Source organism: Cervus elaphus, chromosome 10 (genome assembly GCF_910594005.1).
Source record: "Cervus elaphus chromosome 10, mCerEla1.1, whole genome shotgun sequence".
NCBI classification, from domain to species: domain Eukaryota; kingdom Metazoa; phylum Chordata; class Mammalia; order Artiodactyla; family Cervidae; genus Cervus; species Cervus elaphus.
In genome coordinates, this window is record NC_057824.1 from 39,748,181 (window position 1) to 39,763,928 (window position 15,748).

Consider the following 15,748-nt stretch of genomic DNA (forward strand, 5'->3'; position numbering starts at 1 on the left):
ACAAAAATTAAGAATTAAGAAGGTCCTCTGAGGTCAGCGGGTCAACTCTTCTGTTTTAAAGATGGGGAAACTGGGAGCCAGTGGGGAAGGTCTTACTCCAGACGCCCACCCAGTGCTTCCCCACACCCCCTTCTCCCATCATCACAGCCGTCGCCTGCCACTTCCAAGGACTATCTTGTGGGGAGACGTGTCCGAGCCCCAGGAGTGCCAGCCGGGGTCAGAAACGACCGCACTCAGAAGGCGACGTGTCCCAGGCTTCATGCAGTCACTCACACATATCTGGTCAGGACCCTTGGGAGCACGAAGGGCCTGTGAGAATGGAGATCCAGAAACACACATGCATTCACACAACCACACAAGTCTTCAGACACAGCCCACTCTCACCCTGACTCCGACCCACTGGCCAGCCAAAGCCAAGAGTACTGCAGACCGCACCAGCCTTTATTCTCTGACAGAGCAGGGCTGGGGCCAGGGTGGTTCATTCTCAGGCTGTGTCAGAAGATGCAGAGTTTAGGGGCCACAGAGACCGGACCCCAAAGTGACAATAAGTTAGGGGGAAAATTCTCAGGCTTTTGTCAGGCCGCAGCCGGGGCAGGGTGCCAAGTGGGGCCCCGCAGAGCCACCGCCAGCCGCCCAGCTCAGCATTCCCAGGCGAGGCTCGTTCCAGAACAGGCACGGCCGCATGCTGAAACACAAGAGGACAGAGAGATGGGGAGGGGCTGTGAGTCAGTGGGGAGGTCATCGGTGGGGGTCAGAGGGGGTCCCCAGAGTCAGAGAGAGAGGGCTGAGAGGGTGGGAAGGTGAGGGGAGGGAAGGGTCAAGGGCCTACAGGCCCAGGGCAGGGCTGGGACGGGCAGGCCCTCTCACCAGGCCCTCAGTTCAGCTACAGATTTTCGTAATCCGGAGCTTCCTCGTCCTCCACCTCCTGGGAATTCTGGGTGTCTGTGAGGGAAGGGGAGGCTGCTCTTCAGCTCATAAAGCGAACCCACCCCCATCTCCAAGGCGGCTCCCTCAGGGTCTGCCCCACCTCCCCCACCCCCTCCACACACAGACACACACCAGGCTTGGTTTTCGCCCCGGGCTGCAGCTCCTGGGACACGTTCACGTATTCCCGGCTCCCATCTGTGGGGACAGGTCAGAAGGAGGGACAGCCACACCCAAAGGGGGCCAGGTCACACGGAGGATGAGAGAGCAAGAGGACACCCAGGCAGAGGGTGAGGGAGCCACGGGGGGCAGGGGACTGGAGACACCCACCCCAGGATGGTGTGAGAGGAAGGGTGGGGGAGGGGGCAAGAGGGAGGGAGGAGGGACGGCAGACCCCAGGAGGGCGCCAGGAAGGCCCCCCACTCACTCAGAGACGCGTTGGCACTCTCCTCACTCTCAGGAACATTCACGTAATCTTCCCCCGACTCCACTAGAGGAAAAGCATGGGCTTTTCCGGGCGCTGTTACCCAGGCTCCCCAAATGCAGACACCCAAGACTTCCCACGTAACCAGCCCGAGCCTCCTGCACACAGACCACCCCCCCTCCAGAGATCATGCCCACCGTCAGCCCGGAGTGGTACAGTGAGGCCGGCCCTGCAACACCCATGGCCATGGAGAGAAGCTGGGCAACTTAACCAGAACTGAAGAGGGGAAACAATTGTGGGAGGAGCGGCAACAGACCCCAGCGTGGCCCCCAGGCCGGGGAGCAGGGACACGGAGCAGCTCGGGGCGGTGGGGCTGGGCGACATGTGTGGAGAAGGAAACAGCACGCAAGGCTGGGTGCTGTCGGGGCGTCATCAGCCCCACTGGCTCCTCCTCCTCAGCCAGGCCTGCCCTGACCCCCGCTCCTGTCCTCGTTCCTTCCTGGTGCCTCGCGCCATCGACGCCATTTTATTCTTTCAGGGGTTGACTTATTTTCTCCATGAGGCTGGAGACAAGCAGGTTTCGGAGCCAGACTGCCCAGGTTCAAGTCCAGCCTCAGCATTAAACTAACCTCAGACGATCTACCTAACCTCTCCGGCCCTAGGTTTCGTATGATAGGGTGAGGAATGGTACTCACCGCAGAGGGGTGTTGTGAAAATGGTGAGTTAAATAAAATAAGGTCTGTCATATAGTAAGTGCTGCCAAGACTTCTGGTTTTTTTTTTTTTTTTTTTAAGACTTCTGTTAAAAACACAAATCATTGTACAGATGGGACAAGTGAGAGGCAGGAGGGGAAGGGAGAAGCTCAAAAGCCCCTGGGAAGTGCGAGGTTTAATATTAATAAGTTGGTTGGGAAGATCCCCCAGAGAAGGAAATGGCAACACGCTCTAGGATTCTTGCCTGGGAAATTCCGTGGACAGAGGAGCCTGCCGGGCTACAGTCCACGGGGTTGCAAAAGAATCGGATATGACTTAGCGACTAGACAACGACAACGAACACACATAAAACTCTTAGTAGCGCATGTACTAGGCCCTCAGTAATGTGAGCTGCTTTAATCACAACTCTATCTCATTAGCAGTGATTATTTCAGGGGCAACCAGTAAGTATGATGGATGAATTGCGTGCGTGGATGGATGAACATGAGTGAGTGAATGAATGAATGAAAATAAGCACTTAGACAGATGGTCTGGGGCCCAAGAGAGAGGCCATGAGTTAGGGATGACCTGGATGGCAAATAAAGCCAGGGTGTGGACATGATGGCACAGAGCAAGCATAGAAGGAAAAGAGTAACGGACACTAAAGATCACAAGACACTGATAAAAGCCTCCAAGAGGCAGGATGAAACCAAAACGAAGAGAGAAAAGTAGCCCAAAGGAAACTGAAACAACACTGGAAGCAGAAGAAAACTTTCCAAAGAAACCTAAAAAAGACAGCTGATCATCCCTATCCTTCGAGATTTGCAAGATGATATTGCCTTCATAAAACCAGAGAGGAGGCTCTGAGAAAGGAATATTCAGAGATGAAGAAAGAGCTTTTGGACAAGAAAGACAAAATAAAAGCTCAGAGTCAAAAGAAGAATAGAGTCAAGGAAATCTTGCAGACAATAAAGGCAAACGACAAAGAGGGAAGAGGAGAGAAAAGAAAAGAAGACCAGAGCCGGAAGTCCCCTAGCTGAAGGACAGGAGGGCTAGAAAGAGAGAAGCGAGAAGATGGAGGGGCGCAAGGATCCAGGAGGAGAGGGAAGACCTGAGGGGCCACAGCACGGAGGGGCAGGGAGTGGTCAGACGGCCGACTCACTGGAGAAGGCGCTGTCTCGGAGGCCGGGTTTGCTGGACGCAGGAGCCGGTGAGACGGCGTTGCCAGTGCTGGTGGCCGGGTCCCTGTCAGGAAGCACCACCCTGCGGGAGTCAAGGGTCGGGTGAGCGAGGAGCCCTGGCCTCAGCCCCCACCTCCCGCCTGGCCACTCACAAGTAGCCCTCGTTGTTATAGTCATCGTCATCTTCGTCCGCATCCTCACAGGCTGCCTCTGGGGGTAACGACACAGGGTCAGTGGAGCCCAGGACGGGTCTCAGCCGCCTCCCAGCCGGGGCCACGGGGGTCCCAGTCACACCCTCGTTCTCGTAGCTGGCCACGCTGTTGGCTGCAGAGAGAACGTGAGAGGGAGACTGAGTCAGCTCGGAGGGGGCCTCTGCCCAGTGGCCCAGCCTGGTGGGTCCGGCTCCACGCTTACCACTGTCTGAGTCCTGCCGGGACGACGCCATACGGTGGGAGCCTCCGAGGGGCTGCGGGGACCTTCTGGGCATCAAAGGTCAGAGGTCATGCTGGGGTGGGGCTCTACGGGGAGAGGGCTTGCAACAGGGCAAGAGGCCCCCAATCCGAGGAGGTGAGGGGGTCAAAGGGGGGATTTGGCAGGGGGAGGGGTACTTACGGGATGGGGAGCAGGTCTGGCTGGCTCTGGAGTGGGTAGGGAGTGGCGGATGGCCGTGGGACGAGTGTGGCTGAGGACACAGGACCAAGCTGAAGGAAATGACTCCACACCTCACCCCCCTACCCTGGCCAGGGCCTCGAAGGGCAGACTGATCCCTGCCACCCCTGGGGCCCTGGAGAGGCCTGGGTGGGGGGACACCATCTCCCTCCCCACCCCCAGCTCAGGCCATGTGGGCGGCCACAGGGGGGAAACAGGACAAAGGCACACGCTATCCCAGGCTAGGGGACCCTCTCCCCGCACCCAAGGGAAGGGACACTCAGGTACTCACGAGGCAGTTTGATCATGATGCTACTTGGGGTCAAACTGGCAGGAGAGACACAGCTCGGGTCAGCAGCTGGGAGAGGCCCTGGACCCCACCCCAGTCCCCCAGGGGCCCAGCCCCACACAGGGCTTTGAGGCAGTCGCACGGGGTCGACAGGGCGGACTCACCTATCGGAGACGGCCGTGTCATATGAGCCTGGGGAAGAGAGGGCCCGTGAGGCAGGAAAAGAGGGTGACGAGGGCAGAGGGTGATGGAGTATGGGGCTCTCAGCGTCTCCGCGTGCAAGAAAGAGTTACAGACAGTTAAAAGCGGGGGAAGGGGTCAGAGAGTGGAGTGAGAATCCCTGGCAGTGTGTCCGGGCATCTGGTCAACCCACCGGCACCCACTCACCTGGCAGCTCCCGGCAACGCACACACAGAGCCATCAGCAACACGGCCAAGAGAGGCAGCAGCAGGGGCCCCAGCACGTAGACGGCCAGGCTGACCGCCTCCATCTGCTTGGACCAGGCCCAGCTGCTCACTGCACACCCCTCCACACGGAGCAGCAGGACGACGGCCAGGCCGGGAAGGGTACTGGCCGCTGGCTGGGAGCCTGGTGGAGGGCGGGGGGGTCCCTGGATCCCCTCCCCTCGCTGGGCTGAGCGGGCGTCAGCGCTGGCTCTGGAAGACCCTGGACCCCAGGGTGGTCAGGCCAGGGCCTGGGCTGGAGTCTGGGGCACCAGCCACCCCTACACAGACCCTGTGCCCCAGCCCTACCTGCCCCTCGCTCCGCGCCCGCCTCTCCTCAGCGCCTGCCTGCCTGTGGCAGGAAGCTGTGGTAAGCGCCGGGTGAGGGCAGGAAATCATCGGGGCTCAGCCGGCTGCACCCGCCCCCTTTCCCACCCCCACCCAGCCAGTGAGGAGGGGGAGGAGGCCGCCTCAGGAGCCACCCTGGGCCCTCCAGAAGGGTCAGCTGGTCTCCCCGGTGAACGGCAACTCATACCCGGGGGAGGAGGGAAAGATGCTTACAGGCTGGCCAGCGGCTGTGGCCTCTGCAGCCGTGGCTCATGGAGGCAGCAAGGACAGAAGCTCCGACACCGCGAATTCCGAGGGGCCCCCGGGTGTGCCCACCCCCACCTCACCCTGGCCAGCCTGCCAAGGAGGGCGGGCTCTAGGGGAGACACGGGCGTGACTCACGGTCACACAGAGCCAGCTCACTCCACCCCAATGCTCAGCAGCCCAGAAGGACAGGGCTTTGCCCCAGGGCCCACGGGGGTCACCCGACAGCCCCTGGGACCTTGGGACTAGAGAGGGGGCATCCCCCACCATCCAGAGGTCAGAGGTCCCTAACCCAGAGAGACTCCAGCAGGCACTTGGGGTCTGGCTACAAATTTTATTCAGTTACAAATAGCACCGAGCCCCAGGGCTGCTCCAGTGGCGGGGGCTCCCCTGTCCCCAGCCCCCAGTGTCCCCACCTGGCCACCCATGTAGTGTGTGGGAGCTGGAACATGGCCCAAGGCCCCTCCCAGAAAAAGGGCTAGCCGAGGAGGTGGGCCCTGGGCACCTCCCGGGTGGGCCCGGGGCCAGCTGTGATAGGTCTGCAGACAGCAAGCGGTGATCCCTCAGATAAGCACACTGGACACGGGGACCCGGGTGGAGCGTCCTCGCTGGGGCACCACGATCCGGTCATCAGTGGACTCGGCCTCAGGTAACAGACCTGCCGGGGGAGAGAATCAGAGCAAGGGCTGGATGGACAGACAGACACAGGCCCAGGGAGGGGACAGACAAGCAGTGGCAAATGGACAGGGCAGCAGAGCCGGGCACACAGCAGGGCATGAGCTCATGGGTCAGGCAACCTCGAAGCCGAGGAAGGGGAGGGCTGAGGACTGACAGTGGCCAGGTACACGGGGCTGGGTGGGCAGACAGATGGACAAGCAGGCAGCATCATGAAGCTAGGCAGGGAGCTGTGGGCGGACAGCGGGGAGGCCCGACGGACCCTGCACGTGCAGCTGAGCCTGCCGGCGGTCGCTCTCAATGAAGATGGCGGTGCCCAGGAAGGCCGCACCCCCGAGCGCCCCCACGAAGGCGCAGAGCATGAGTGAGAACTGCAGGGCCCGGAACTCGGACAAGAAGGAGGGGGGCCAGTCCCGGCGGAGGCGGTCAGAGATCTGCAGGGAGACAAGGAAAGAAAAGTCAGGAGAGGGACTTCCCTGTTGGTCCAGTAGCTAAGACTTGGCCTTCCAGTGCAGGGGGCGCAGGTTTGACCCCTGGTTGGGGAGCTAAGAGCCTGCATGCCTCACAGCCAACAAACCAAAACATAAAACAGAAGCAATATTGTAACAAATTCAACAAAGACTTTGCAGAATTTTTCATCAAAAAAATCTTAAAAAAAAAAAAAGTAGAAAAAGAAAAGTCAGGAGAAAGCGGCATGGAAAGGAAGCCCCCAAACTCCAGAAGAATTAAGACTTAAGCCAGGACCTCACCAGTGGAAATCTACCAAGACAAATCCTGCCGGCCGAGCTGAGGCTTCAAGGTGAGGGGTGCCTGGCACAGGGACTCGGATGCCTCACTTGGACTGGGCCCTCCAATTAGGCCTGTGCTCAGGCCACTGGCGACTGGCTGGTGCCAGGAACGTAGGGTCCCTTGAAGCCCACCCCAGGCCTGGCCAAGAGGTCCTGCTCACCGAACCAATGAGGTACGGGCTCCCAGCATCACCTAGCAGGTGGGACAGTACAATCTGGAAGGCTTCGGCAGTGGAGCGTCGTGTGGGGATCACTACGTACTGGTGGGAGAGAGGAGCAGGAGGCAGAGGGTAAGGACAGGACCGAGGCACACCCTAGGCTGACATCAGGGGAGCCCCAGCTCAGAGGTGTGGCTGGGATGAATGGCAGGGCAGGCCCAGACTACAGGCCCACTTGGGGCTGGAAGTCAGTCTCAGGGCTAGGTTCTGAAAAAGGGGTGACCATCACAATTCAAGACAAGTGAGGTTCCCTATGGGGCTTCCCAGGTGATGCTAGTGGTAAAGAACCCGCCTGCTAATGCAGGAGACATAAGAGACATGAGTTCAATCCCTGAGTCAGGAAGATCCCCTGGTGGAGGGCATGCCAACCCACTCCAGTATTCTTGCCTGGAGAATCCCATGGACAGAGGAGCCTGGAGGAGTACAGTGTCCATAGGGTCGCAAAGAATTGGACACAACTGAAGTGACTTAGCACACATGAGGTTTCCTACCCACCACCTGCTCCCATCAGCCACTGGGGTAACCGTGGGCCAGCCACCTACTTACCAGCAGAATATCAGCCACGATGGCCCAGTTCATGGACAACAGTGTCTCTCCAATAAAAATGAAAATCTGGAGGATGGGAGGTAGGTGGTGAAGGAGGGGGCATGGGATGGGTCTCACCACAACATGAGCAAACACGTGGTGGGCTCACCAGGTACCAGGTCCCTCTATTAATTCCTTTGACCCTCACAACACCCCAAGGAGACAGGTGCTACAATCATTCCCATTTTACAGAAGAGCAAACACGTGGCAGGCTCACCAGGTACCAGGTCCCTCTATTAATTCCTTTGACCCTCACAACACCCCCAGGAGACAGGTGCTACTGGCATTCCCATTTTACAGCAGCTGACTCTGAGCACAGAGAGGTTAAGTCACTTGCCCAATGTCACACAGCTAAGCATGGCCAGAGCTGAGATGCAAACCCCGGCATTGCCACTCCAGAGTCGGCTCTGACCCCAGTCCTGCCCCCCAGTGCACCATCCCTCCACCCTGGACCCAGACCACCCCCCTAGACACCTGCTGGCTACTCACGTAGGTGGCCACGATGCTGCCACGGGCGCAGGCAAGGGACAGGAAGAGGAAGGGTGCAGAGCCCAGGAGGCCAGCAGCACAAACCAGTGGGTCAGCCCGGGGGTTGGAGCGGCGGAGGCGGCGGCTGATCTCCACGCCGAGGCCCACACCCAGGACCCCGGTGAGGCAGGTGATGAGTCCAAAGATGAGACTAGGGGAGGGAGAGGGAAAGAGGGGCTAGTCCTTCTGCCTGTAAAGCCCCCTAGCCTCACCCTCAAGGCCCAGAGAGGAAGACGGTCCATCCCAGCCACGCTCACAACCCAGGCCTATCCAGGTACAGCATCCCAGAGTTCACAAAGCTCCGAGAGGAAGGCACCTACTCCCAGACCAGGAAACTGAGACTCTGGGAGAGGAAGCAGCTGTGGAGTCAGGATTCAGACTGTCCTTGCCCGAGGCTGAATCACAGACCCTCTCCACTTCATCCCCTGCCACCTGCAGGGCCCCCCAGCCTAGTCCCCATCCCGGTACCTGTCAGAGGAAGAGCAGGAGTCTCCAGGAAGGCAGGGGGGGGTCTCCCCCAAGACCACACGGGAACGCAGCAAGAAAGCAGGGGCCCAAAGAGCCAGGGAGCCCGTGACGAAGGCCACAGCAGTGAAACCAAGGGAAGACAGGATGAAACTGGGACTGGACACAATCAGGAGGGAGGAAGTTAGACTCCACCGAGGTATCGGGTCAGAGAGACCTCTGCTCTTCCTCTCTGGCTTATCTGAATTGTCTGGGCACTGGGTGTAAAGGTTGTCCCTGCTCCGAGGATCTGGGCCTGTAATTTAAGCAGCTGCCACAAAGGGGCCACAGTGATAGCATTCCTTACTTTGGGGATAGGGTCAGCTGACAGAACACAACAAACACCATACCCATGTAAATCTCAAAACAGACCCCAGGGCCTCCCTGGGGGTCTCAGATGTTAGGTTAGGATGGAACTAAACTCAGATCAAACCAGTCAGTTTCTAGTAAAGGAAATCAGTCCTGAATATTCACTGGAAGGACTGATGCTGAAGTTGAAACTCCAATACTTTGGCCACCTGATTTGAAGAACCGACTCATTGGAAAAGACCCTGATGCTGGGAAAGACTGAAGGCGGGAGGAGAAGGGGACGACAGAGGATGAGATGGTTGGATGGCATCACTGACTCAATGGACATGGGTTTGAGCAAGCTCCAGGAGTTGGTGAGGGACAGGGAGGCCTGGCGTGCTGTAGTCCATGGGGTCACAAAGAGTCGGACACGACTGAGCGACTGAACTGAAACTCACTTTCTTGCCAGAGCCCTCAGATCTGCCCACCACGAGGTGGGGTTCAGGGGTGGTGAGTCTGAGTGGCGCTCCACAGCTCCCCTTGGTGGCTCCCGTACTACCAGGAATAGCAGCACAACAGCCAACACTCCTAGACCTGGCGTCACCTGGGGAAAGAGTGGGCTTCAGGAAGGGAACAGACTGGGAGGTACTCAGCCCTGGGGAATGAGAGAACATAAAGGGTGTATAAAGACAATTCAGGGCCCGAGACCTCAAACAACCAGTGAGTGCTTGCTCAAGGAAGTTAAACCTGTGACTGAGGGGCGGGAATGACTGTCACTGTCAATGGATCCCCTTTCTGCAAGCCTAACTGCTCCCTCCTTGGCAACAACGGACTTTCCCTAACTTTCTTTTGGGAAACCACTCCCTACATCTCTTTCAACTCATTGGTTCAAAGAGGGTGAGGCTTGAAACCCAGACTTAGCCAACAAGAGCCACATTAACCTCCCAGGCCTTCCTTGGTAGCTGATTCAGTGGAAGGCATGTGACCTGCATTCATCTAACCAGACACCATCCAGGACTACTGCTCAAGGATCCAGGCTGCTAAAGTTTCTAAATGGGAAGATAAACATGTGGAGCTTTCATTTGCTTGAGAATGAAGATAACACGGGGGAAAGTAGAGCTGAGAAAAAAGATGAGCAAATTCCTGGGACAGTGTGGGTGTCCTGGATCCAGCTTTACCTGACGCTCACCTGGGACCTTCCATTATGGAGCCAATACAGTCCCATTTGGGGGCTTACAGTTTACAATGGCTTCTGCCACCTGTAACCAAGAGTTTTATCTAGCATGTGGCTTCACGGTGAGAGCAGCTAGGCTTCCTGCAGGCTTAGCAGAGTGAGCAATGACTTAAAAGGGGAGTGCCTGAAGGTAAAAAAAGGGTGAATCAGTGAGCATATTGCTGACCTTCTCCCAGGCTGTGACCCAACTCACCCGCAGAGCCCAGTGCCAGTCTCCAGCCACATCCTTCACTTTGGAGCCTGCAATGTAACCCAGACCACTGGGGAAAGAGTCGGGGAGGAGACAGCTGGTCAGTCACGTCCCAGGTGAGGCCCTCCTGCCTCCCTATCAGGCTCGAGGTCCACTCACCTGCCCACCGGGATGGCAAAGTAGAAGACGCTGAGCATCCGACTCCGCTGGTCTGCCACGAAGAGGTCAGCGATGAGGGTGGGCGCGATGGTGGAGTAACTGGCCTCCCCAACCCCCACCAGGCCCCGGGTCAGGAGGAGCAGCCAGAATCGCTGGGGAATGAGATATGGGGGAGGTGGCACCCCACCCTGTGGCCAGCCTCCCCGCCAATCTCACCAGCCCACTCTGGGGAGGTGGCGGGGATGGCAGGCGAGGCCTGAGTTTCAGAAGCAAACAGACCTGAGCTTGAATCCTGGCTCCACTACTTACTAGCTGTGACTTTGAGAAAGCAACTTAACCTCTCTGAGCCTCAGTTTCCTTATCTGTAAAAGGGGATAATAACAACAACTTGTTCACATAACTACTGTGAGAACTGGACCACAAAAGGTCTATTCATCATTTTGCACCTACTGGTGCAAAATAAATCTTGATTTCTATCTCGTCCACCCATCCAAGACACCCCAGTAGTGAATAATGATCTTAGGTGGGGGTTTATTTGTCTGCCAAAGACACCAAAAGCCAACAAGGCATGATCACCGAAGGAAAGGACGCAGTGTCTGGGGCTGAGGAGACAGAGTCCCAGGGCAGAGAGAGTGAACAGACAGAGGAAAGTTCAAAGGAATAAAGAAGCAACAGCCGGGGAGGTGGGGCAAAAACCAGAAGAGGGGAGTCGGAGAAGTCAGAAGAGTTTCCGGAAGGAAGAAGTGGGTCAACAGAGCCAGAGGCTCCTGGGAGATTAAGGGAGAACAGGCCTAGGAAGTTGGGAGCTACAGTCAGCAACTGAGAGGGCCCTGTTGACTTTGGCAGTGGAGTGGTGGGGGCAGGTAAGCCAGCGGTGCTCAAGGCGGGAGTGGGAGGAAAGGAAGTACAGGCGAAGCAGAGCCTTTGACCGGTTGCCCCTTCACCCAGACTGGAGCTGGGGTATGGGAGCCTTTGGGGAAGTCTGGCTAGGAAAAGGAAGACAAACAGAGGGCAGTCCGAGTACAGTTTTTCCCATGGCAGAGGAATGGGAGTGTTTGGTGTGCAGTGGAAGAGGTCAATGGCCAGTCAAAGGGCGAGAGGGGATGATGGACAGAAGAAGGTTCTGGAAGAACAGGGGAGAGGACGGGGTGGGCAGATGACTCAGGCAGGCAAGGGTTAAAAGATGGTATGGACCAAGGGAAGCACACAGCTCCCCAGGCCCAGTCTGCAGTGACTCCAAAGAGCAGCAGCGAAGACTGATGGGAGGGCGGGGGCAGGGGGTAGGGGTGGGGGGTGGAAGCAGGAACCAGCATGGGACCTCACCTCTCTGGGGATGAAGGACGACCCCAGTGTCACCAGAGACCAGAAGGCAATGCCCCCGCACATGAGATACTTCCGATTGTACCTGTCACCCAGGTAGCCAAACACAGGTGCCAACACCATGTAACTGGAGATGAACACTGGGGGGAAGCAGAGAGTCACAGCCCAGCCTCAGTACCCCTACCCCACCCTCCACCCCAGCTCAGGGAGTATGAAGAGGGGTAGAATAACCCCCAATCCTGAAACCATCACAGCTTCCTTCCCGGGTATGGATGGATTGGGGTGGGGGGAGTAGTCATCCAGCCCCATATGCAATGTCTTTCAAATCTTCCACTGTAGAATAGATGGCCCAGCTGACTTATCCTATCCTCCACACCCTGGCCAGAAATCTTATCTAATCCAGCCCCTCCCTACCTCTCCAACCTCACGCTTATCCACATTTCCACTCTGCACCCCAATGGCCCAACTGCCAAGTTCAATACCAAAGTAAGGCTTTGGTATCGAAGGCTATGGAGATGCTGTCCTCTCCATGTCAAACAATCTCTCCTCTCCCCTGAGCTTCACAGACCTCAGCTCCTTTACCTTCGGCTCAGAAACCTTCCCAACCACCACATATCCAATCTTTCTCTATCTCATCTACTCTGTCTTCTTTGACATAACAGTTATTCCTATAGAATACTATCTCATTATTAGTTCAGGGACTGTTGCCCCCTCATGCACAGCAAAATGTTAGCTCCAGGAAGAAAAAGACCTTGCCTGTATTGGGCATGACTGTGTTTCCAGCCCTTAACACAATGCCTGGCACAAAACAGGTGCGGAGAAAGACCTGTTTCTTCTCTAACTCAACAACTCTTTGGAGCTGGGCAGAACTGGACCTGTGATCCCATTCTCATTCCATCCAACTTTGGCTTAAATATCTCCGTTTCCTTAGTGGCCTGGAGTGGAGCAGAGAACACTGCAAGACCTTGTCTCAAGCTCCTCTTCTGCCTCAAACCTGTTGTATGACCCTAGGCAAGTCTTAACTGTTCTCCAAGCCTCCGTTTCTTTTTAAAAGTATAGCTTTATTAGCACTCCCTCCAGGGCCTGGCACAAGTAGGTGCTCAGAAATGCATGAAGGAGGGAAGGAAGGTAAAGAGGAGTTGGTCTTGGCTTTGTCTCTCCCATAAATCCCAAAGTTCTGAACAAGTAACACTCACCTCTTTCCCTTCTAGATACCTCCCTCTTCTGCCACTATTTACTGGGTGCAACATTGCACAATCCACTTCACAGGCACTACCTCATTTAATCCCCACATCAGCCCTAGGAGCTGAGCCTGGTTATTGAGTTCCATCTCACCCACAAGGAAAGTGAGGCTTAGAGAAACTGAGGGTCTTACCTACCATCACATTCAGTGAAAAGCTGATGTTTCAACCCATGTCGGCCTAAATATCATTACACTAAACTGACTCCCTCTTGAAATCTCTTTAAATGTGGTGTCCTAGTCAAACAGGACAGCTTCAGGGTAGAGTCGAGGCCATCTCCCTTAGCTCTGGCCACAGTACCTCCCAAAAATGAGGCCCCAGGCAGGCCAGAATGTGGCTTCAAGGAGGTCAGGACAGAAAGAAGAGCCGCTGTGTGTGCCCAGCCTCCACTTACCGGTCTGGATGAGGCCGGAGCTACCGTCTCCGATGTCGAAGAACTGCTCAATGTCCGGAAGGACGCCTGGGAAGGAGAAGACTCAGGATGGGCCGTCCGAGGCAGCCCCACTCAGGACCCCGCTCCCTTCCCCTCTTCAAACTTTCTCCCAGAAGTCAGTACCAGCCACGGTGAAGCGGTCCATGTAGTTGAGGAGGTTGATGTAACACAACACGGCCACTATGAGAGCCGAACGGCCCGAAGACAAGCCCGTGATGCGCTGCAGTCCTTCCTGGTCCGGGACCTCGGGATCCTCGGACTTCGGATTCCCCATGGACCCCGGCAACCCTGGGGTGCCGGGCGCCGGCCCGTCGTCCGTGTCATCCGCCTGGCTGAGGAAGGGCGCGGTGTCGGACCCGGACATGGTCCCGGGGGGCCGCGCCCGCCCGCGCTACTGTCCCACCGACGATCCCACCTGCGAGGGGAGGAGGCTGGAGAAAGGAGGGAACCCAGGCGAGGGTGATGAGCCTGGACACACGAGAGGAGCTTGCCCCGAAGCACAGAGCCGGGGGATGGCGGCCGGGCTCTATCATGCGTCCCCGCGCCGGCGGACACACCGCGCGGAGGGGACCAGTGGAACTCGGGTGAGATCGGAGACAGGAACGGGTTGAGGAGAGTTTGTGATCCTCTGCTCCCCGGTTGAGGCCACCCCTCGCCCCGGCTAGGAGCCCACTTGCACTCGCGGTCGCTCAGCCCGGGTGCTGCACCGCGGCCACCGCCATGTTGTCTAAGAGCCGGTCATGTGACCCTGGAGCAGGGGCTGGGGCGGGAGACGCCCGGGCGCCCGACGCGGCTACGGAGGCCGCGCGCGCCCCTGCGGCGTCGCAGCCTCTCCCACGTCAGGTGACTCTGGCCCCTCACTGGGGTCCTCCGCCGGGTGCGTCCCCGCCGTGACCAGCGACCTAAAGGTAGGTGTCTGGATGAACTGGTGCAGCGCCTCCCCCTCTGAATCTCTGGCTTCCTTCTCTGCAGCGCTACTGGGCAGACCTCTTATCGGAGGAGATCAAACGAGATAATGGAGCCTTAAAAGGTTCTGGAAATAGTAAACATCTCTCATTTCAGTTCAGTCGCGTACGACTCTTAGCGACCCCATGGACTCTAGACGTGCCAACAAACAACTCTTACTCTCTCCCCCACGGTGTCCAGGTTGGGGCTTTCATACGTGTTGGATGAATGGATGAATGGTGAACATCGCGACCCCGTCCCTACTTTTCCAGTTCCCCAACCCAGCTACCGGTAAACCCCTGAACTTTCCCAGCGGATGTTGAAGAAAGCGTCCCCAGGCCCCACCCGCGGCTTCTGGAGCCAGTGTTTCCTCACCTCCCAGCGGGACCAAGGTCCTTGCGCCCTCAGATGGTCTCACTTGGAATAGGCAGGGGCTAAGGAGACTCCTTTCCAATTCGTGTTGGAGAAGACTCTTTTGAGAGTCCTTTGGACAGCAAGGAAATAAAAGCAGTCAATCCTAAAGGAAATCAACCTTGAAAGATCATTAGAAGGATTGATGCTGAAGCTCCAATACTTTGGCCACCTGATGCAAAGAGCTGACTCATTGGGAAAGACCCTGATGCTGGCGGAGATTGAGGGCAGGAGGAGAAGGGGTCAACAGAGGATGAGACGGTTGGATGGCATCATCGACTTAATGGACATGAGTTTGAGCAAACTCCGGGAGATAGTGAAGGACAGGGAAGCTTGACATGCTGCAGTCCATGGGATCGAAAATTGTTAGACAACGGCTCAGTGACTGAACAACAGCCCCAAGGAGACTTGAACACAACAGAGCCCTGGCACCAAAAACAGCTTGGTTCTTAAGCGTCCGCTCACCCCAATCGCCAAGCTACAGTTAATAAACATACACTCTAAGTAAGACTAGTGTTGTTGTTTAGTTACTAAGTTGTGTCCGACTCTTTAGGACCCCATGAACTGTAGCCAGCCAGGCTCCTCTGTCCATGGGATTTCCCAGGCAAGAATACTGGAGTGGGTTGCCACTTCCTTTTCCAGGGGATCTTCCCAACCCAGGGATTGAACTCCAGTCTCCTGCATTGCAGGTGGATTCTCTACCACTTAGCTAGGAAGTTAACACTCATTGAACTGTAGATTTAAAATAAGTAAATGCTTAGGCATGTAAATTAAATTCCATTAAGCACCTCTGGACATGAATGAAAATAAAACTTTCTGGTTATAAAGACAAATATTTTGATGCTAACTGGTTTTGGCAAATGGGAAAAATACTTGATTCTTCACCAAGTACAGGTACCTTTTATTTTATTTTTGGCCATGGGGTATATTAGTTCCCCAACCAGAGGTTGAACCCATGCCCTGCAGTGGAAGTGAGGAGTACTAATCACTGGACTGCCAGTGAGTTCCCCCAGGTGTCTTTTAATTTTATGGATGTC

At 56.6% G+C, this 15,748-nt stretch overlaps 2 protein-coding genes across 9 annotated transcripts; both read right to left on the reverse strand.

Annotated features, from left to right (window-relative positions):
* Positions 1 to 420: 420 nt before the first annotated feature.
* On the reverse strand, positions 421 to 5,273 carry LAT (linker for activation of T cells). Of its 6 annotated transcripts, none has more exons than XM_043914594.1 (13): positions 5,163 to 5,273; positions 4,546 to 4,824; positions 4,323 to 4,428; positions 4,162 to 4,196; positions 3,834 to 3,903; positions 3,636 to 3,697; positions 3,516 to 3,545; positions 3,374 to 3,431; positions 3,203 to 3,303; positions 1,352 to 1,414; positions 1,060 to 1,122; positions 868 to 942; positions 421 to 685 (listed from the first exon to the last, which is right to left on the reverse strand). In XM_043914594.1, the coding sequence occupies exons 1-12, from the start codon at positions 5,200 to 5,202 to the stop codon at positions 884 to 886; spliced, it is 966 nt and encodes a 321-aa protein (XP_043770529.1). In that variant the 5' UTR covers positions 5,203 to 5,273; the 3' UTR covers positions 421 to 685; positions 868 to 883. The 6 variants fall into 6 exon arrangements, with proteins under 6 accessions (XP_043770529.1, XP_043770528.1, XP_043770525.1 ...); XM_043914593.1 differs by having other exon boundaries at positions 3,636 to 3,700; positions 5,163 to 5,271; XM_043914590.1 differs by having other exon boundaries at positions 3,374 to 3,545; positions 5,163 to 5,269.
* A 239-nt stretch (positions 5,274 to 5,512) lies between these two features.
* SPNS1 (sphingolipid transporter 1 (putative)) lies at positions 5,513 to 14,100 on the reverse strand. 3 transcript variants are annotated; one of them, XM_043914588.1, is made up of 13 exons: positions 13,771 to 14,083; positions 13,479 to 13,683; positions 13,317 to 13,382; positions 11,685 to 11,821; positions 10,362 to 10,513; positions 10,206 to 10,272; positions 9,237 to 9,382; positions 8,455 to 8,610; positions 7,948 to 8,137; positions 7,420 to 7,485; positions 6,817 to 6,915; positions 6,130 to 6,301; positions 5,513 to 5,850 (listed from the first exon to the last, which is right to left on the reverse strand). In XM_043914588.1, the coding sequence occupies exons 2-13, from the start codon at positions 13,627 to 13,629 to the stop codon at positions 5,756 to 5,758; spliced, it is 1,497 nt and encodes a 498-aa protein (XP_043770523.1). In that variant the 5' UTR covers positions 13,630 to 13,683; positions 13,771 to 14,083; the 3' UTR covers positions 5,513 to 5,755. The 3 variants fall into 3 exon arrangements, with proteins under 3 accessions (XP_043770523.1, XP_043770522.1, XP_043770521.1); XM_043914587.1 differs by having other exon boundaries at positions 13,479 to 13,687; XM_043914586.1 differs by having other exon boundaries at positions 13,479 to 14,100.
* Between the last annotated feature and the right edge of the window lie 1,648 nt (positions 14,101 to 15,748).

Coding starts and splice junctions, on each gene's coding strand:
- LAT (XM_043914589.1), bottom strand. CDS start 5,202: ATGAGCCACGGCTGCAGAGGCCACAGCCGCTGGCCAGCCT. Junction 4,429..4,545: donor GCGTTGCCGGGAGCTGCCAG/GTGAGTGGGTGC, acceptor TTGCACGCGGAG/ACGCTGAGAGCCCCATACTC. Junction 943..1,059: donor CGGGGCGAAAACCAAGCCTG/GTGTGTGTCTGT, acceptor CTTCCCTCACAG/ACACCCAGAATTCCCAGGAG.
- SPNS1 (XM_043914586.1), bottom strand. CDS start 13,719: ATGTCCGGGTCCGACACCGCGCCCTTCCTCAGCCAGGCGGATGACACG. Junction 8,611..9,236: donor CTGAGGGCTCTGGCAAGAAA/GTGAGTTTCAGT, acceptor GATTGTGTCCAG/TCCCAGTTTCATCCTGTCTT. Junction 6,916..7,419: donor TCGTGGCTGATATTCTGCTG/GTAAGTAGGTGG, acceptor CTCTCCCACCAG/TACGTAGTGATCCCCACACG.